Source organism: Geotrypetes seraphini, chromosome 2 (assembly GCF_902459505.1).
Source record: "Geotrypetes seraphini chromosome 2, aGeoSer1.1, whole genome shotgun sequence".
NCBI lineage: Eukaryota > Metazoa > Chordata > Amphibia > Gymnophiona > Dermophiidae > Geotrypetes > Geotrypetes seraphini.
The window spans coordinates 511610953-511632630 of NC_047085.1; the positions used below are offsets into that span (position 1 = coordinate 511610953).

The window sequence follows — 21678 nt, forward strand, 5'->3', positions numbered from 1 at the left end:
CCTGCTACCCACATGCAATACTTTACATTTCTCAACGTTGAACTTCATCTGCCATCTCATCGCCCATTCCCCTAGTTTGTTCAAGTCCCTTTGCAATTCTTCGCAGTCCTCTTTAGTCCGAGCTCTACTAAATAGTTTGGTGTCGTCCGCGAATTTTATTATCTCACACTTCGTCCCTGTTTCCAGATCATTTATGAATATATTAAATAGCAGCGGCCTGAGCACCGAGCCCTGCGGAACATCACTCGTGACCCTCCTCCAGTCTGAGTAGTGGCCCTTCACCCCTACCCTCTGTTTCCTACCCGCCAACCAGTTTCTGATCCATCTATGTATGTCTCCTTCCACCCCATGGTTCTTCAGTTTCCGGAGTAGGTGTTCATGGGGCACCTTGTCAAAGGCTTTTTGGAAATCTAGGTATATGATGTCTATGGGGTCTCCTCTGTCTATCCGTTTGCTAATTCCTTTGAAGAAGTGCAATAAGTTAAGTTAGGCACGATCTCCCCCTGCAGAAGCCATGTTGGCTGGTTATCAGAAGTTTGTTTCTTTCAAAATGTTCATCGATATTTTCTTTTATCAGAGCTTCTGCCATTTTCCTGGAACCGAGGTCAGACTCACTGGTCTGTAATTTCCCGGATCCCCTCTTAATCCCTTTTTAAAGATGGGTGTGATGTTGGCTATCTTCCAATCCTCCGGGATCACGCCTGTTTTCATGGATAGATTGCAAATTTGCTGCAGTAGTTCCGCTATCTCCTTCTTTAATTCCTTCAGAACCCTTGGATGGATTCCGTCCGGACCCAGGGATTTCTCAGTTTTTAGTTTTTCTATCTGCCTACGCACATCTTCGAGGCTCACTTCCATGGATGTTAATTTTTCTGCTTGATTTCCATTGAAGAATTGGTCAGGTTCCGGTATGTTGGTTGTATCTTCGTTTGTAAATACAGACGAAAAGAACATGTTAAGTCTTTCCGTGACTTCTTTCTCCTCCTTCACCACTCCCTTCCTGTCTCTGTCGTCCAGCGGTGTCCTACCTCCTCCCTAGCCAGCAGCTTCCCTTTAACATATCTAAAGAACGGTTTGAAATTTCGTGCTTCCCTGGCTAGCCTCTCTTCATACTCTCTTTAGGCTTTTCGAACCACACGGTGACATTCTTTTTGGTACTTCCTGTGCTCTTTCCATTTCCCCTCAGTTTTGTCCTTTTCCCATTTCCTGAATGAATTTTTTTTATTGCCTATTGCTTCCTTCACTATTTTAGTTCACTATTTATTTATTTATTTATATATCTGCTGTGTATATGAAAAATGAATGGAAAAAATTGCATTACAATTCGTAAAGGGGATGGGATCTGGGGCAGAGCTTGGGTGAGCCTTAGGAGGTCTGTGGTTGGGGTACTCAGTTCATATTTGTTAGACTTAGGGGGTACTTGGCTTGAAGAAGCTGAGAAACACTGCTGTAGGCAATCAGCTGGCGCCAGTGCTCTCTTTGTTTCCGGCCCTGTTTCTTGCTGGCACCCCCTACTGGCATCTCAGGGCCCATCTGGAGGGCCTCTGCACATATGTGGACATTGATGTGATGATGTCACGCATATGCGTGATGTCATCACAGCGAAGTCCGCACACTTCTGGGTGCCTCAAGCCATGGCCACTACCTTTAGCTTTGAGAGAGCCTGGATTAAGGGATTCTCTTTCACTAATGCGACCATTCCGCCTCCATACAGCAGAGGCCGCTATCCCAGGACTGAGTAGATTACATGTCCCAGAATGCACTGGGCTCTACAGCTCAGTGCGATGCCATCTTAACAAGGCATCCCTACTGAGTCAGGGGGTGAGACTCGGGCAGAGAGGCGTTTATGTGCCACAAAGTAGAATCATTCAGAGGTCCCTGTGAAAGAGGAGGTCCTGAGGAAGAGGCTTCCACAAGAAACTTCTCTAGTTAGGGGTTGATAGGAGCCCTGGGAAATTGTGGATTTGGGAGAGAGACTGTTCAGAAGGGGAGGCTCTCGGAAGTTTGGCTAAGGAAAGCCAAAACCATTGCTGAACAATATGTGACCTATATCAAGGACTGACCATAAAAGAAGTGGAGAGCATTTATGTTACAATCCCTGAGTCTGTGAGGAAACGGGCTCAGGTTAAGTAAAAGAATCAACATTTTTTTTCACCTTTTAAAGTGCTCGTGGTTGTGTGCTGTTTGGGTGAGTGTGCGCAGAATTTCTGGAAAACCTGTCTGTGTATTTAATTTTAGTTTGTTAATGGTGGCCCAAGTGGAAATCTGTTGATTGTTAATAAAATGGAGGTAATGATAGTGGGGAACAGAAAGATTTGGAGTGTGTAACTGTGTTGGGGATTGAATTACCTGTCCAAAAGGCGATGTTGGTGTTAGGGGTGTGGTTAGATTCTGCGTTGACAATGGGATATCAAATTTTGCAAACTATCCAGTCGGGCTATACACAATTACATATGTTGTATAGGCTAAAGCCAATGCTAATGCCATACGATTTTCATACTCTGGTGCAAGCGTTGATATTAGGTAGATTAGATTATTGTAACACATCGGTATCTCCCTCTTCCCTCCCTATTTTTAATTCAGCAGAGAAGCTCCCGGCCTCTCTCCCACCCCCCAACCCCCATTAATTCTTTTAAATTCTGGGGGTGGAGAAAGTGCGTCTTATGGAGCGAAAAATACGGTAACTGTGCTTTTAAACTTAGATTTAGAAAAATGTTTCAGGAGAAAGAATATCTAGATCTTTGCGGTACAAATCCACATCAAACTGCAAAAACTTAGAGTTCTTTCCAAACATGCAGTTTTTCAAAATAGTTTCCAAAATGTATCATCCTGAGTAATCCTTAAATTGGCAATCCACTGCTTTTTAAAGTCCAGCAGCAAGCTCCCACGCCCAAGCTCAGCTGATGAAGCAGGGAAGGCAGCTGGTAGATTACACACTTTTAGCACCCTTGAGAGAATTGACTCCCTTAACTCTCCACACTGCCAATTCCAAGAAACAGCTCACAAAGTGGCTCTGTCTCGAGATAAATGCTTGAGAAAATGCTTTGCAAATAGGAAACTGACCAGTCCTGGTGCAACATAACCTCTCTTTTCTCATTATACACAGATTATACTAATATCTTAGAAACCACTGCTGTTTTCTAACTCATGAGAAATACCTTCTGTTTTTATCCAGCAGATCATCAGATCCAGCACAAATGGAAGAGAGAAAAGAATCAAGGAGAAGATCCAGTTGAAATGGAACAAATCCAAACACAGTCAGAAAATGTCTGTGAGAATATTTCCCAGGGAACTGAGAAGATTAACACAAAGAATTATAAGCAGAAATCAAAGAAACAGAGAGACCCTACAGAGGTCTCAAGGGATGGAGTCAGGAAGTGTGAGAGAAATGACAGGGATCTGAGTTACATCCCTGAGAACCAGAGACACCTAGCAGAGGGACCCTTCCAAATTAAAAACAGTGATAAAGTGACTTCTAAATTCCACCATGGTAAGAGGAAAGGAAAAACCCTCAAAAAAGAACTTCAGCTGCACAAAAGGGATCATAAAAATGTGAAACCATCTACCTCTACCAAGTTTAATAAAAGCTTCACACGGCTTTCAAATCTAAAAAGTCACAAAATGATCCACACAGGGCACAAACCATATACATGTACTGAGTGTAAGAAAAGGTTTTCTTGGCTTTCACATCTAAAAATTCACGAGAGGATCCACACAGGGCACAAACCATATACATGTACTGAGTGTAAGAAAAGCTTCGCTCAGCTTTCATATCTAAAAATTCACGAGAGGATCCACACAGGGCACAAACCATATACATGTACTGAGTGTAAGAAAAGCTTCGCTCAGCTTTCACATCTAAAAATTCACGAGAGGATCCACACAGGGCACAAACCATATACATGTACTGAGTGTAAGAAAAGCTTCGCTCAGCTTTCATATATAAAAATTCACGAGAGGTTCCACACAGGGCACAAACCATATACATGTACTGAGTGTAAGAAAAGCTTCGCTCAGCTTTCATATCTAAAAATTCACGAGAGGATCCACACAGGGCACAAACCATATACATGTACTGAGTGTAAGAAAAGCTTCGCTCAGCTTTCATATCTAAAAATTCACGAGAGGATCCACACAGGGCACAAACCATATACATGTACTGAGTGTAAGAAAAGCTTCGCTCAGCTTTCACATCTAAAAATTCACGAGAGGATCCACACAGGGCACAAACCATATACATGTACTGAGTGTAAGAAAAGCTTCGCTCAGCTTTCATATCTAAAAATTCACGAGAGGATCCACACAGGGTACAAACCATATACATGTACTGAGTGTAAGAAAAGCTTCGCTCAGCTTTCATATCTAAAAATTCACGAAAGGATCCACACAGGGCACAAACCATATACATGTACTGAGTGTAAGAAAAGCTTCACTCAGCTTTCAGATCTAAAAATTCACGAGATGATCCACACAGGACACAAACCATATACATGTACTGAGTGTAAGAAATGGTTTGCTTGGCTTTCACATCTAAAAAGACACAAAATGATCCACACAAGGCACAAACCATATACATGTACTGAATGTAAGAAAAGCTTCACTCGACTTTCAGATCTAAAAAGACACAAAATGATCCACACAGGATACAAACCATATACATGTACTGAGTGTAATAAAAGCTTCACTCAGCTTTCAGATCTAAAAAGACACAAAATGATCCACACAGGATACAAACCATATACATGTACTGAGTGTAATAAAAGTTTAACTCGGCTTTCATATCTAAAACGTCACAAAATGAGGCACACAGGGCACAAACCATTTTCATGTACTGAGTAATAGAAAGTACTGAGTAATAGAAAGTTCACTTAGTTTTCAAATCTAAAATTTCATAAGAAGATCCACATGGGAGACAAACCATATACATTGTGATAGGGATGCCTAGGTGGCTTCTAGGGACCCGCTTAAGGTACTCTACCACAAGGTTCAAAGCTGTGATTGTGACATTTACAACCACGTATGCAGTGTCTCCCAATCACAGTGTGGTGTAAACCCCTGAGTCTTCTGGAATTAACTAGACTACAGCCTGAGTACTGCTATCTTCACTAAACCAGACACCACACAATATTCTTGTGGGGGAAGAAAAAAGTTTTATTTCTTTAAGGCTTTTCTGTTTACCCCAGTTCATGTCAGGTAACCTTGTGCACTTGCCCTCAAAACCTTCTAGAAAGCACACCAGAAAAAAAACCCTCAAAGAGTCCAATTTTTATAGTCCACCAGTAATTAAACACAGTCCTAGTCTGTCTGGATTATCCTCCTCCAGATATTTAAAAAAATCCAAATATTTACCCCCTTCTTTACATAAGAACATAAGCAATGCCTCCACTGGGTCAGACCTGAGGTCCTTCGTGCTCAGCAGTCCGCTCACGCGGCGGCCCAACAGGTCCAGGACCTGCGCAGTAATCCTCTTATCTATACCCCTCTATCCCCTTTTCCAGCAGGAAATTGTCCAATCCTTTCTTAAACCCCAGTACTGTACTCTGCCTTATTAAGTCCTCTGGAAGCGCATTCCAGGTGTCCACCACACGTTGGGTAAAGAAGAACTTCCTAGCATTCGTTTTGAATCTGTCCCCTTTCAACTTTTCCGAATGCCCTCTTGTTCTTTTATTTTTTGAAAGTTTGAAGAATCTGTTCCTCTCTACTCTCTCTATGCCCTTCATGATCTTGTAAGTCTCTATCATATCCCCTCTAAGTCTCCTCTTCTCCAGGGAAAAGAGACCCAGTTTCTCTAATCTGGTAACATCTCCAACGCATTTAGAATTCCTATGAGCATCCAAGCTGTTACCACCGCGGCCGGCGCTAAAAATGCTAGCGTGGCTTTGTAAAGGAGGGGGTGAGGGGTTTAAGTGTCCAGGTATTTTAGCATTTTCTTTGCATCAGCTCTTCACAAACCAGGAGCATTAATAAAGAACAAAAAGAAACCCAAAATATATTTTCCAAAACTTTCTACTGAAGCAAACAAAACTGTAGACTTCTGTCCTTAGAGCCCCACCCTACACACTTAAATTGGAAAGTCACCGGTTCAGTTTGTAACATGCAGTCTCAAGGCAAAACGCATTCTGACCTGCTCCAAGTAATTTCACTGGCATCTCCAGAAGGAGGCATTATCCCACTCCATGTCCTGGTCTCCCTTAAGATTCTCTGCCAAGCTTCTTTCCTCTGGGACAATATCTTCACCCCTCTCACAATCCTTAGGAAACAGCTGCTTTCTGCTCACATTAGCACTGCTTGCACCTGGCCCCCTCCTGCCTCTTCTGAAACAGCTTCCTGGGGAAAAGGGCTCTGCCAGGCATGATTACTTCAGTTGGATCCTTAAAGGGAACTACTCATTCTTCCATGGGCGCTGCTCTGGGGTTTCTTAAAGGGCCGGTATTAAAAGTGCTTATTCTAGGCTGTTTCCTCTTTTCATTTTGGACAGCCTGAGGTTTAAACCTGGGTTCAGGAGTAGGACTGGGCCAATGATAAGTGTGGGACTCTGAGTCCTGACTGTGTCACGTAGGGTCCCTGTCACAACATGTACTGAGTATAATAAGGTTTCACTCAGCTTTCATATCTAGAAAGACACAAAATAATCCACACAAGGAACAAACCATTTACATATACTGAGTGTAGTAAAAGCTTCACTCAGCTTTCAACTTTAAAGTCACAAATTGATTCACACAGTATAAACCATATACATGTACTGAATATAATAAAAACGTCTCTCGGGTTTCAGCTCTAAACAGACACAAAATAATCCACAGAGGGTAGAAACCTTACAAATGTACTGAGTGTAATAAAAACGTCACTCGGTTTTCAGCTCTAAACAGGCATAAAATGATCCACACAGGGTAGAAACCATATACTTGTTCTGAGTGTAATAAAAGCTTCAATCAACTTTCAACTCTAGAAACAAAACTGCCACCTTCCTCTACATTTGTAGTGGCTGCCAAGCCAACACGCTGCCACCCTAATCCTTAATTTGCTAGTGTAACACGCTGCCACCTACCTAAACATCTTTGGAATACTGGGTGTGTTCCAATACAGAGAAAACTGTTTGAGTACCTGAATAAACCCATGTAAACCCTTCTGAACTTTCCTGGAAGAAGGGTATAGAAAAGTGAATGAATAAATAAAACAAGATTTGAACTAATGAATAGGCCTTGCCAGATGAAATGTATTACCATCTTGATAACGTGTGCTCTCTGTGATTTGGGTTTTATTCCAGGGGACAAATGTACAGGGTTTACCTTAACTTTGTTGGTGTCTCTCCTTAAACAAGGTGACAATTGTGTGTATTTGTTTGGAAAAATTTGTTTTCTTCCTTGTACTGGCCCTTCAGTTGATGTCCAGTACTATATTTGCTGGAATATAGGAAGTTGGAGTCCCCAGGTTCAGCCCAGACATTAGAAGGGTCATCTAATTTAAAGACCATCTACTGACTTGACCTCTCTGGTTAATGGTTTAACTTGGTGTACAGTGTGGTTTAAATGTGTTTGGTTTCTATCCAGGGAGCAAATTTGAATGAAGACCTTGAAGGTGTCTCTTCTAAAACAGAGTGACAAGGAATGTGTTAAATTAGTCTAATAGTACAGTCTACGGGTGTCTAACCTAACACAGGGGACACAGCGTCTGTGAAATTACAGCAGAGAGTGTATTTTGTCTCAGTAATTCAAAAAGGACAAGTTTCCCATCTTCCAAAAATTGGCCTAGTACTTTTAGACCTTTCTTTCACCTCGTACCAAGTGATCTATTTTATTATAGACAAATTGAAAGTTTTATTAGGAAAGTGGCTGCACAACAGTCGGATCTAGAGAAGGCAATGATAAGAGAGAGTGGGAGAGGAAGCAATACTAGATTATATAGTGCACAATTGGGGTATCTTCATCGTCCTTTGAAATATAGACATCGCTGGGAAAAGATTAGTAGTAAAACTTTTTCTGATAAGGAATGGTTTAAAATATTGCATTCTCTTTTATATGGCACTATAGCCAGCAATATGAGAGAAAATGGATATAAGATGGGTCGTTTTTTTGGTATTGTACACCAGCACGATTGCGAGCTATGTATGGGAATGGATCGAATAAATGTTGGAGAGGATGTACAGAAGTAGGCACTTTTGTATAGTGCCACCAAATATGTTCAAAAGCACAGATTTATTGGGATAAAGTCATTTCCTTCATTGAGGAAGTACTAGGCATTGCGATCCCTAAGACCATGGAATGCTGTTTGTTGAATAAAGGACCAAAGGCCCTGCCTTTGAAGTATCAGAAATGGATACAGTTGATAATGACAGCAGGGAGACTTGTCCTGGCATCTGCTTGGAAACAACCAGAATTACCAGGGCCGAGATTATTGGCTAAAGTACAATATATACAGCAGGTGTCCAAATTAACAGCTCTTCGGAGAAATCAGCTACAGAATTATTATACCATTTGGAGTCCATATGAAAATTGAATTACTTCCCCAAATTGTGATTTATAAATCTATGCTTACCCTATACATATCTTCTGCATACATCCTTCCACAGGGGTTGGGGGGAAGAAGGGATGGTGGGATGGGAGGATTGAGAAAAATTAGACATTATAGATGTAGGGATGGGACACAGCAAACACACATACGCAGTCTAAGAGTCGGGGCGGAGGCTGTTTGTAACGGGGCAAGAGACCTGCCCGATGGGAAGTTTCCCAAAGGGTTGTGTCTCGCTGTTACTGAGCGATATTGGTTAGCCCAATGATATCCCTTCTGTTGGAAGTACACCTTGTTGGGGAATATCTCCACTAACTGACCTGGGGTATAAAGCCCTCCAGACTGTAAAGCTCTCAGTTGAGCTTCCCTTTGATATTCACTATCCCTCATAACATATTGACCCGAAGTCAATACCATGCGCATGTCTTTCCAATCTTGTGGTATTAAAGTATGCGCCCCAGCCATGGTTTCAAATAACCCAGCTGTGAAATTACTTCGTAAACCTGTCTCTGAAATAGATTTACGAATTTCTCGCAATATTGCAAAGGATAATGGTTGATAAGTAGTTATCTGTCCTGAACCATTAAGATCTCGGGCACATGTGACTGGGTAGGCTTGAATTAAATCTTTCATATCCTCTGCTTCTAATTGCCTTTCATCTCTGGCCTTTTTCATCATTGCTTGAAATGCACTTAAAGGGTGTGCTAATGTTTCTTCCTTTTTTGCACTTAAAGGAGCTGGAGGTAACTGCAGGAGTTATGATTTTTGGATATGTGTTCTGACTGGAATAGTCAGGGGGGAATGGTTAATGAGACCGTTGACACCTTGGAGACGCCTCTGTCCCTACCTTTTCCAAGGCACACTTGCACTTATGCCATAACATTAAGATGGCTGCCGATGCTCTAGGCTCAGCATACAAAACTTTCCCGACTCTAAGCCAATCTTCTACTTTTAGAGATCCCTCTTCTGGATCCCAGGGGCAGTGCTCTTCTTTTTCTTTGTACTAAACATTTTAACTGTGAATCAGATACCTCTCTATCTGTATGTCTCAGAATATACTGCAATTCTTTTACATGAGCACTCTGTAAATCTGACAGGGAATTTCCCATACTTGAGGGGGTCCCTGTAACGGGCGCCACTTGTAGGGATGGGACACAGCAAACACACACACGCAGGCTGAGTCGGGGCGGAGGCGCTGTCATGGCAAGCTCCGAGCTCCTTTTATTATGCTTCTATGCTAATGACATCATAGTAACTCCCTTGATTACATGTCTAATGATTGGTGGATACAAAGGTACATGCTTTTACCTCGTGTCACCCTCAACTCTGCATGTAGGCAATGCCTGATTAACACGTGGTCAATGTCTGTGTTTCTGCACGTATGCAATCCCTGTCAGCTGATGTCCTTTCCAAATAAGGACTGTTTAAATAAGATAAGATAAGGGTTAATTTGTGACAAAGAAGGGGGAGAGGGAACGATTCAGGATTCTTTCACAGGGCTTAGAAATCAGTATGCTGACCTCGCCCTGTTTCAAAACTGCATCCCTTCATATAGATAATTTAAAAATTATAGTATTTATTATGAAAGAATGATATATAATGAATTGTTTAGTATACAACTGTATAAATTTAGATGTTTTTAATTGCACTGCTTTCAATAAAGAATAAAAAGAGTATTTTGTTTGGAGATTTTTGCCATTTGAAGTACAGTTTATTTCTTGGACTCATCATGTGGTGGTTTGGACTAATAATAATAATAACTTTATTTTGAATTCCGCAATATCACAAGCAGTTCAGAGCGGTTTACAGAGGAAGAGACTGTACATATACAGCGATGTTACAGGAAGTATTGTCAAGTACATTGAAATAAATATCAATTATATTATTGGGCCGAGAGAGGTTGGGTATAACCGGAAATATGTCAGAGATATAGCAGGTATATCAGTGATGTAACAAGGTGGGGGTGGGGTCAGATAAATTTATCAAAGAGATAGGTTTTAATTGATTTCCTGAAGGATTGGTAGGAGGGTGCACTTGAAATGAGGGTGGTTAGGCATAGAGAATGACACGGTGACAAAATTCATCACCGTTCCTGTCCCCGCGGATAACCGCGGGAAATAATCCCATTTCATTTTTTAGTGTCTATTTCAGCCTCAGTCCTTTTACACCAGCATTCTTCAAAGCAAAGCTTGCGGGTCAGTGGTTGTGGCCATTCATACTCTGATTCTTCCCTCTCTCCTTAAAGAATAACATGAAGACTGTTTACCGCGGTTATCCGCGGGGACGGGAACGGTGATGAATTTTGTCACCATGTCATTCTCTAGTTAGGCATTTATTCCATTTGCCAGCTTGGAATGATAGTGTTCTATCAAGGAATCTCTTGTAGACACAGCCCTTCAGGGAGGGGAAGGCAAGCAGATAGGCACTACGTGTGCAAGTGGTGCCTGGAAACATGAAATGGCGCGACAGGTAAATCGGGGATGAACCCTTTAAGGTTTTGAGGCAGAGGCAGGCGAACTTGAAGATGACCCTTGCCTCCATTGGCAACTAGTGAAGTTTTCTGTAGAACAGACTTACATGATCTGACTTTTTGAGGCTGTAGATGAGGCGGACGGCAGTATTCTGAATGATTCTCAGGGTTTGATGGTTTTCTTGAAGGATCCCAAGTCCTCTAAATATTCTTCATACTTCGACCTCTAACTCTTTATTGTAGTTCCTTCCTATTTCATCTCCTGTAAACTGTGCTGAGCTCTACAAACGTGGAGAAGATGTGGTATACAAACCTAAGGATTAGATTAGATTAGATTAAATGATATTGCAGTAGTCTAAGGTACTTAAGATTAGGGACTGAACCAGCAATGGAAAGGAGAGGAAGTCAAAGTAGTGTTTGATGGTACGGAGTTTCCAGAGGGTGCAAAAGCATTTTTTAACCTAAGCATTGGTATGGTCTTCAAAAATCAGGCATCGGTCCAGGATGACTCCAAGGATTTTAATGGTGGAATTGATTGGGTAGGTTAGCCCGTTTAATTTCAGAGAGGTATTCGTTAGTTTGTGGTTGGGGCTTGCGAGGAAAAGATTGGTTTTTTCTGGGTTTAGTTTTAGTTTGACTTGTGTAGTCCATTGTTCTACCATAGTGAGAACAGATGAGGTGAGTTGTTCAGTCTCTTGTGTCAATGAGATTATGGGGATGATAATTGTGATGTCATCTGCATATATGAATGATTTCAATTTTAAGGCGCATAACATATGTCCCAGTGAAGCCATGTAGATGTTGAACAGAGAAGGAGAGAGAGGGGAGCCCTGTGGAACACCTCAGGGGTTACTCCAAGAATGGGAAAAGATTCCGTCATTGTGGACCTGGTAGGTGTGGGATTTTTAGGAAGCCTGTGAACCAGGTTAGTACCTGTCCCGAAATGCCAATAGAATCGAGGCAACTAATCAGATGTCATGCCTGGGGTGCAGCTCCAAGGGTCAGGAGTTTTGAACTGAAAATTTGGTAACCCCAGTCACTGTTGAAGCTGGATATGGTTTAGCCTATGATAGCAAATATTTAAATTCCCAATCATGGACAGTTGTAACAACTTGTGCAACAATCAAGATGGCTCCTTTGCCATGAAGGTTGACTTTTAAGGCGGGAGAGTGTTGGCTGAACCCTTCATTGGTTGGGCCAAGGGCTGGGTCTGGGCTTTCAGGGGGTTCCCTGAGCCAGAGGAGAGGGAGAGACACTTCACTGGCCCAGAGCAGGATTAGGCTTTGCTCAGCCCCAGGAGCCCAAGTTGGCAGCTGCCGCAGGGGTTGCTGGGGGGAATCTCCTCCCTCAGGGTTAGAAAGGAATTGGGGGAGGAGCCGGTGACGTCACAAGGGAGAGGGCGGAGCTTCACAACGAAGGCTGAGAGATGCTCTTTGTTTTTGGCTCTGCCCCTTTTAGCGCTGATTGGTCAGAATGGTCCATGGGGCGGGAAGAGGAGTAGAAGGGTCCGCCCCCTAGCACGGAGAAGGGAGAAAAGAGGAGGAGTTTCATCTTCATCCGATGCTCATTGCTCAAAATGGAGGAGGCGGAGCTGGAAATAGTGACAGGCAGCTGTGCAGCGTGCACAGTGTTGTGTACGGTGTCCGTGGAGCTCCGCCCCCCCTTGTGACGTCATCGGCATGTGGCCGGAAAGAAAGCGAGTCGTCCATCTTGTGCTCTTCTCTCTCTTCCCAGCCCCAAGAGGGAAATGGCTGCAGGAGCTTCTGCTCAGGTAGGAGCTCCCCCTCTTTTCCTGGCAGGGGGAGGGGAGGGGACTTGGAATGACTTCGTTTGGAGGCTTAAGGGGCTGCCCTGGGCTTCCATTCAGCCTCTCCTCACCTCATGGTCCAACAGAACAATCCAGTCTCTCATTCCATGTGATTTGATCAATTCCACTAGGTCACTTGGCGCCACTTCCACGCTCCATCCACATGTACATTAAGCAACTTACCTGCGCCAGGTCTACAATAGTGGCTGAAGGGGAAAAGAGAGAATAATGACTTTACTCTTCTATACCGCCCCTTCTAGGCGGTTTACATTCAAGAGAGCTGGACATTCGGCGAGTTCCAACATGTAGAAGGAGTTCAGAGACTTTAAGAAATCGAGATTGCAAAATATACTGTTTGCTACGAATTTCGGAGCGGAGCTGTGAAGAAAAGTCGCAGCTTTCAGAAAAAAAAAAAAAAATGAAAATTACAATTCGGAGGGGACATATTAGAAGAAAGGTCCATTAGGATTTCAGGGGGCATTTGGGGAGGTTCTGTTTAGGTGATCTGTCTGTCCAATAAGGTGGTTTTTATGAGTTTTCTAAAAGCATTGTAGGTCAGTTCAGCTTTATTAATGTGACTGTCTAGCCAATGCTGTTGTTGGTTTGCTTGGAGCATGAAGGTTCTGTCCAGAAAGGTTTTGTATTTACAATTGGTTATGCAAAAAGATAGCTGTTTCTGGTTTGTCTTATTGGGCTGTAGAATAGAGAATGGCACGGTGACAAAATTCATCACCGTCCCCGTCCCAAATTACTCAAATTCAAGACTGAGATTAAAACTTTCCTATTTCAAGATGCCTATGATAAATCATAATTTAACCATTATTTCTTTTTTTTTCTACATCATTCTTAGCCTTATTCTCATCAACCATGCACCCCTACCCTTCTCGTTCCATCCCTTCCCCTCTATCTCATTTCTTCTAAATTATGTAACTTTTCCCATCCCCCCCATTTTATCCTCACTTTCCAGTTTGTCTGTGTATGTCATTTACATTTAATTTATTCACTTTCGTGCACTTACTATTATCTCTTTCTAGTTTCTCCTTTTTTTTTAAATTCTACTGTTAACCGGTCAGATATTTGTTTTATGATCGGGATATTAAAAACTAATAAACTTGGAAATAATCCCATGTCATTTTCTAGTGTCTATTTCAACCTCAGTCCTTCTACCCCAGCATCCTTCAAAGCAAAGCTTGCGGGTCAGTGGTTGTGGCCATTCATACTCTGATTCTTCCCTCTCTCCTTAAAGAATGACATGAAGATGGTTTACCGCGGTTATCCGCGGGGACGGGGACGGTGATGAATTTTGTCACCGTGTCATTCTCTACTGTAGAATACAAAGTGTGTTTGCAGCTACGTAGGAGCTAGTCCCCAAACTAGCTTGAAACATACGCAGGAGAACTTGAATATTATTCTTGCCTGTCAATGCTTTTGTCCTCCCTTCAAAGGGGCCACTCGTCACCTGCATGCTCCCTTCATTCTCAAGGCAGTGTTGAACCCACAACCCAGTAGGTTATTACATTTTACTTGATACGTTCCACTATAGGTCATTTGGCGACACTTCCACGCTCCATCCACATGTTCGCCTCTCCTTGCAGTTGCACACTAAGTAACATACATGCACCAGGTCTACAATAATGGCTGATGGTGATGCAGAAGGCGCTGAGGGTGTTCCTGGTTTGTGTTTCAGATGCAGCTGAAGTTTGAGGACGTGGCTGTCTCTTTCTCCCAGGAGGAGTGGGAATATTTAGATGAAGGGCAGAAGGAGCTTTACAGGGAGGTGATGAAGGAGAATTATGAGACTCTGATCTCCCTAGGTAAGGACTAAAATATTCAACTAATAGGAGACAGCAGGTAAAATGAACTTATGGTTATGTACCATTATCTCTCAGGCTCATTCGTATATGTCCTTTAGGAAACTACTAAAAACTGATTTATTTGACAAATTTGTAAATTGATGTTTTATTATTTGAACTTTAGTTTTTAATGGCAACAAAAAGTGCAATTCGATTTATGTACAAATAATGATAATCAACCAAGCACTTATAATCAATCAGTATCTATACAAAAGATAAAAATTCCCTCCCCCATCCATCATTACCATCAGTACTAATGCCAAAACAAAAGATATACCCCCTCCCACCCACCCTCGATGTTTGTGTGAAAAAACAACTGAAAATAAAGATAAAGGACAACTATAGCAAATCTACAAAAGACGTTAATGGACCCCAAACTAATTTGAATATCTTATTATGCCCCAGCATGTCAGCATTCATTTTCTCATATTTATAAGTTAAACATAAGTTTTTAGAATTCTGATTGGTAAATGTGTATTGTTTTTATAAGCTTGCATATTTTAGTAGATTTAGTGCATTTCATTCATTAACTGTCAAGTTTTTACTATATGTGAACCGCCTAGAACTATGTGGTAAAGTGGTATATAAAAATAAAATAATAATAATAATTATTATTATTTCCTTTGCTCCAGAAACGTCCAAGTATGATCAGGATCTCTGTACTAATCTCTATCTTAAGCTGACAGCGTGAGGGCTCATAAGACCATCTTGTGTGCCTACAAGTTTTTTCCCTTTGAAATCAGAGACGTTATTTTCTTTTTCTTGAAGAAGAGCTAAAATGCAGGGTCAGAGTAGCCCAAATGGCCAGAACCTGGCTGTAGAAGATTACATTGTACAATTGTGGTGGGCAGTCTTGTAATGAGAGATGATTTTCTTTCATTAGCAGTTTTTCAAAGCAGCTACATTGTGCGGCTGCCCTTGCCTTTAGATCACAACGGTAATGTTTTGAAATAATAATTTTATGAGGGGCAATGCTGGTTATTACCCCCTGAGGAAGATATGCTTTGGACAGTTTGAAATGCCTTTTTCGCCTGTCAGAAAGGCGTTGGGAGTTGTATATTCTCAACCAGCGCTGGTTCATGGGTTACACCAGTGGTCGGCAAACTGTGGCTCTTTAGCCACTTGAGTGCGGCTCGCGGCTCGTCTAGAGCAGGGGTGCCCAACCTGCTTCCCTTTCTTTCTCATTGCCCTCCCCCAAGCCACCGCCATTGGGGAACAGTCCACCACCGCCACAGGGGAATAGGCTGCCACCGCCGCCATCGAGGAACAGGCTGGCGCCGAGTTCTGAGCTCTCCCTGCTTCCCTTCCCCATAAAGACGACGCTGAAACACAGGGCCGACCAATTTTGCCACCCGACCTCAATTCTGACGTCAGAGAGGAAGATCTGGGCCAGCCAATCGCTGCCTGGCTGGCCCGGAACTTCCTCTCCAACATTAAAATTGACATTGGTTGGCGAAAGTTGGTCTGCCCTGCGTTTCGGTATCGTCTTTACGGGGAAGGGAAGCAGGGAGAGCTCAGAACTCGACACCGGCCTGTTCCCTGATGGCGGCAGTGGCAGCCTATTCCCCGGCAGCAGTGGCTTGGGGGAGGGCAGGGAGGGAGACAGAAAGAAAGACGGGAGACAGACAGAAAGGAGGCATGGAGAGAGAAAGAAAGAAAGGGGGCACACAGAGAGAAAGACAGACATACAGAAAGAAAGGGGGCATGGGGAGAGAAAGAAAGGAAGAAGAGGGCAGGGTGAAAGAAAGAAAAAGTTGGGGGAGGGAATGAGATCTGGAGGAGAGGAAGCATACAGGAGGCAGAAAGAAGGGAATAAATATTAGATGCAGTCGGAAGAATAAAGTGCAACCAGAGACTGATGAAATTACCAGACAACAAAGGTAGGAAAAATGATTTTATTTTCAACTAGCTGATGCCCCGGGGTTGCACGGGTATTTAATTATAGCAATAACACTGTAAATGGATTCAAATAAAGATACTTTATAGTGGTGAATGAAATTATTTTTTTACAGCTTAATAAAAAGTACAATATTCAAATTATAATGTGAATATTGACAAAATGAATACAATACAACTAACGCAAAACGTGATTATAAACAACAATTTTAGTTTCACCTCCTGGAGCAAGAACATATAAATTCTTGGGTGAACCCACCCTTGAGCAAGCAACATAGAGTTGTGGGCCGAGAGACCCCCAGAACATATCACCCCAGGTAGTGAGGGATCTGCATACCAAGTTTCGTTCAAACCGGTCAAGCCGTTTTTGAATTACAGTGAGAATGGCAGCTTTTTACATTTTTTCCATTGACATGAATGGGAGAAATCTGATTTTCTGTTTGTAGCTCCGCCCACATGTGCAGGTGGGCCGCGAGACCCCCAGAACATATCACCCCAGGTAGTGAGGGATCTGCATACCAAGTTTCGTTCAAATCGGTCAAGCCGTTTTTGAATTACTGTGAGAATGGCAGCTTTTTACATTTTTTCCAGTGACATGAATGGGTGAAATCTGATTTTCTGTTTGTAGCTCCGCCCACGTGTGCAGGTGGGACGCGAGATCCCCAGAACATATCACCCCAGGTAGTGAGGGATCTGCATACCAAGTTTCGTTCAAATCGGTCAAGCCGTTTTTGAATTACTGTGAAAATGTGGCAGCTTTTTACATTTTTTCCAGTGACATGAATGGGTGAAATCTTATTTTCTGTTTGTAGCTCCGCCCACGTGTGCAGGTGGGCCGCGAGACCCCCAGAACATATCACCCCAGGTAGTGAGGGATCTGCATACCAAGTTTCGTTCAAATCGGTCAAGCCGTTTTTGAATTACTGTGAGAATGGCAGCTTTTTACATTTTTTCCATTGACATGAATGGGTGAAATCTGATTTTATGTTTGTAGCTCCGCCCACGTGTGCAGGTGGGCCGCGAGACCCCCAGAACATATCATCCCAGGTAGTGAGGGATCTGCATACCAAGTTTCGTTCAAATCGGTCAAGCCGTTTTTGCGTGATCGCGGCACATACACACACACACACATACACACCTCCGATTTTATATATATATAGATTTAGTGATCAAAATATGTCTGTTTTGAGAATTTTTATCTGCTGCTGCTGTCTATATTTTGCACTATGGCCCCCCTTTACTAAACCGCAATAGCGGTTTTTAGCACAGGGAGCCTATGAGCATCGAGAGCAGCGCGGAGCATTCAGCGCAGCTCCCTGCTCTAAAAACCGTTATCACTGTTTAGTAAAAAGGGAGGGGGTATATTTGTCTATTTTTGTATAGTTGTTACTGAGGTGACATTGCATAAAGTCATCTGCCTTGACCTCTTTGAAAACCCGTGTAATATAAATGACATTAACATTTTCTCTGCGTACAGTGTGCTTTTTGTTTTTAAAAATTTTATTGTTGGTAGATCATTTTGACTTGGCCACGAAGGTGAAGGGGAAGAGAGGGGAGCAGCTGAAAGATATCTAATAATCCTTGCAGGCTTGACTGTGCAGGGAATAATTTTTGTAACATCATGTTTTGTTATGTGACTGGCATTATTTAGACTTTAATTTCTATGAATGAATAAATGAAAATGATATAAAATTGCTTGCTTGCTTTTATGTGCGTGCGCTGAAGGGAAGTGGAGAGAGAGTGGGCTGAGGACACTGAAAGGAAATGGGGAAGAGAGAGTGGGGAGAAATTGAAATTGTACCGAATATTGTTTCTTTTTTTTTTTTTTTTTTATAAATTTAATAGTTACAATATCAGAAGATACCAAGAAAAAAAGGATCTTCCTCAAATTTAACAATACATAGTCATTCATACAAAATTCCTTTCTAAGCCCACAACAATGGAGAGACATGATCCAATTTCAAATAAATAAATTGTAAAGAAAGAACTAAGGAAATGATTCACGATTCACCCTCGCAAATCCTAAACCATTCCTTACTCTAATAGGGATTCTTAATTCTATCCTCTAATTCCTCAGTAGTGAAACTAAAACCTCTTTATTATTAACTCATTTCTGTTCTTGAGCAATTAAAAATTGTTGCAATTGAATGGGATCCCAAAAAACATATTCAATGTCTTGTAACTTAACAATCACTTGATAAATCTTAACCAATTGTTAGTGTAGTCTTTAGTCACTTCTCTCTGAATCACTAACTATTCTCTGTACTCTTTTAAATCACTAATCTAATAAAGCTATATGGTGCCTATTTACATATTGCGGCACCATATACACTGTAAAGAGATTATTGGTCTAATATTAACATAATTTAATTTAATATTAAATTAATATTAACATACACTTCATTATATGTGTTTATGTATATACAGTGGTACCTTGGATTACGAGCATAATCCGTTCCAGGAGCATGCTCATTTATCAAAGCGAGAAACTCGCTTTGATACGTTCCCACCCACCCCCCGAGGCCAGGGCGCTGCTTCCCCCCCCCCCCCCGCTCGCAAAGTCATGTCCCCCCCGCGTGATCAGGCACCCCCCGCCCGACCAACTTTAATTCACACACCCCCGTCTGGCACCTTCACGAGAACCGCTCCCCCCCCCCCCCGCTCGAATCGGCACCCCCCACGAGAACAGGAATCCCCCGCCTGACCAACTTTATCTCACCCCCCCTTTGGCACTGGCACGCAGCCCACAAGTGCCGGTGCCGCTTGAAGATCTTCTTCCTTGTCTCTGCCGGCTTTGAGCATGCATCTGCGCATGCTCAAGCCCTTCTAATTCTCCCTCTTGCCGAATTCTCGCAGATGCATGCTCAAAGCCGGCAGAGACAAGGAAGAAGATCTTCAAGCGGCACCGGCACTTGTGGGCTGTGTGCCGGTGCCAAAGAGGGGGGGTGAGTTAAAGTTGGTCAGGCGGGGGGTTCCTGTTCTCGCGGGGGATGGGTGCCGATTCCAGTGGGAGGGGACCCTTTGCGAGCGGGGGGAACGATGCCGGTTATTGGGGGGTGCTCGTAAATCGAGTCAACACTCGGTTTGCGAGACACGTTTTGCGAGAATGGTTTGCTCGTCTTGCAAAACACTCGCAAACCGGGTTACTCGCAAACCGAGGTTTGACTGTACTAGTCTTTAAGCCCGTTACATTAACGGGTGCTAGAATAGATGTGTCTGTCTGTGTTTCTTTATCTCTCTCTCCTTGGCCGCTGTCTGTATCGTTCTGTCTCCCCCTCCCCCCCGAGCAAAGCTGTCTGTCCCCAGCACACCTCCCCCCAAAGCAGCCCCCTTTCCCTGTCTCTCCATGGCCCCTTCTGTCTCCCCCCCAGAGCAAAGCTGTTTGCCTCAAGCACACCCCTCCCCCCAAAGCAGCCCCCTTTTCCTCTCCCGCTGACTCTCTCTCTGGCCCCCTTTCTCTGTCTGTCTGTCTGGCCCTCTCCCTGCCTCTGTCTTTCTTTCTTTCTGTCTTCCTCCCTCCCTCCTGCTGTCTGTCTGTCTGTCTGTCATTTTTCCCCATTTCCCTGTGCAGCAGCATTTCCATCCCACTTCCCTATGCAGCAGCAACAGCATTTCCCTCCTATCTCCCCCCCCTTTCCTGTGCAGAAACAGTAGCCGCATTTTCCCCCATCCCCCTTTCCCTTCTCTTACCTTCTCTTCCCTGCTCCATTCAGCCCCTCGATCTGGCCTGCTCCTGACCCTCCCATCACCGACAAACCTCGAGGCTCCAGCCACGTAGGCAGCACTTTAAACACGCTGCTCTTCGGCCTTCTACTGCCGATTTCCTCTGCCGCGTCTGTCTCCGATGATGTCATCAGAGACGACGGCAGAGGAAATCGGCAGTAGAAGGGTGAAGCAGCGTGTTTATAATGCTGCCTACGCCGCTGGAGCCGGGAGGTTTGTGGAGGGCCGCTGGAGCCAGGTTTGGAGAGCACAGTCGCGCGCGCCTTCAGCCCCCGCATGCGCCCTGAGGTTTAGAATGTTGCCACAGAAGCACACCTCAGGGCGCCAGCGCTCACAAATTTTTAAGAGCGCATGCGCCTCTAGCTTTTTATTATTATTGATATAGATTAATTCTTCATTTTTTCATTTGTATGGACCTTCGGATATCAACTGGATCATGAGTAATGGCCAGCAATCTCTTGTCTTCATCAGTCCACTTTATTGTTCATTTACTCAAAACTCTAAAATTCATTTATTCTTAATTTCATAACTCCATAACTATTTCTTCATTGTATTTCATTTTAGTTCACTTCACTTCCTTACTTAATATCTTTTTCTTCTAATTTAATCTTATTATTTAGCTACTTAGCTTCGAGGTTAGCTCTCAAACGTTCATCAATGCCACCTCTCCCGACATGCATGTTTCAAACAAGGTTTTTCTTCAGGGTCAAGGGGAACAATCGAGTATGTGCAGTCAGTCTTCTGATAATGTCAAATTCCTGTCCATAGGACCAGATACAGCCGGTGTTGAGCTCTTGGGTTTAATTTTTCTTTTCCCCATGTCCAGGCTCCAAGGGGCAAAACGTGCCCCTTTGGGCACGCCCCTTTGGCCACGGCTTCAATTTGAGAATGTTGGTGGAGACGGACCCAATGATATCAGGGGTCCGTCTCTTCCAGTGCCTGCCCAATGGGCCGCTGAGGAAATAGCCGTTGTAGGTATCATAGAAACATAGAAAAATGACTGCAGAAAAGGGCCACAGCCCATCAAGTCTGCCCACCTAACAGACCCACCCACCTAGGCTTACCTTCCCAGAGATCCCACTCCCAACAACCCTACTCCTCAACTCTACCCTCTTAGGGATCCCACATGGGCATCCCATTTACTCTTAAAATCTGGCACGCTGTTGGCCTCGATTACCTGTACCGGAAGCTCGTTCCAATGATCAACCACTCTTTCGGTGAAGAAATACTTCCTGGTGTCACCATGAAATTTACCGCCCCTGATTTTGAGCGGATGCCCTCTTGTGGTCGTGGGTCCTTTAAGACAGAAAATATCCTCTTCCATTTCGATACGTCCGGTGATTATCAGCTCCCGAGAGACCGCGGCAGCGGCTTCAATTTGAGGATGTTGGTGGAGACGGACCCAATGACGTCAGGGGTCC

The 21678-nt window shown here is 43.4% G+C and overlaps 1 protein-coding gene and 1 pseudogene across 13 annotated transcripts in view; both read left to right on the forward strand.

The window, feature by feature from the left end:
• The window catches only part of LOC117355233 (zinc finger protein 271-like), a 906970-nt gene that overhangs the window by 595961 nt on the left and 289331 nt on the right, over window positions 1–21678 (forward strand). Inside the window, exon 1 of one of the 13 annotated variants that reach the window (XM_033933511.1) lies at window positions 12648–12749. The exons of the other annotated variants lie outside the window; for them this stretch is intronic. Within the exon in view, the coding sequence (XP_033789402.1) occupies window positions 12726–12749 (24 nt within the window). The 5' untranslated portion in view covers window positions 12648–12725. Of the gene's footprint in view, window positions 1–12647; window positions 12750–21678 lie in introns of those variants that run through there. 13 annotated transcript variants of the gene reach the window in all.
• Window positions 12855–21678, forward strand: part of LOC117355859 — a 127068-nt pseudogene continuing 118244 nt past the window's right edge.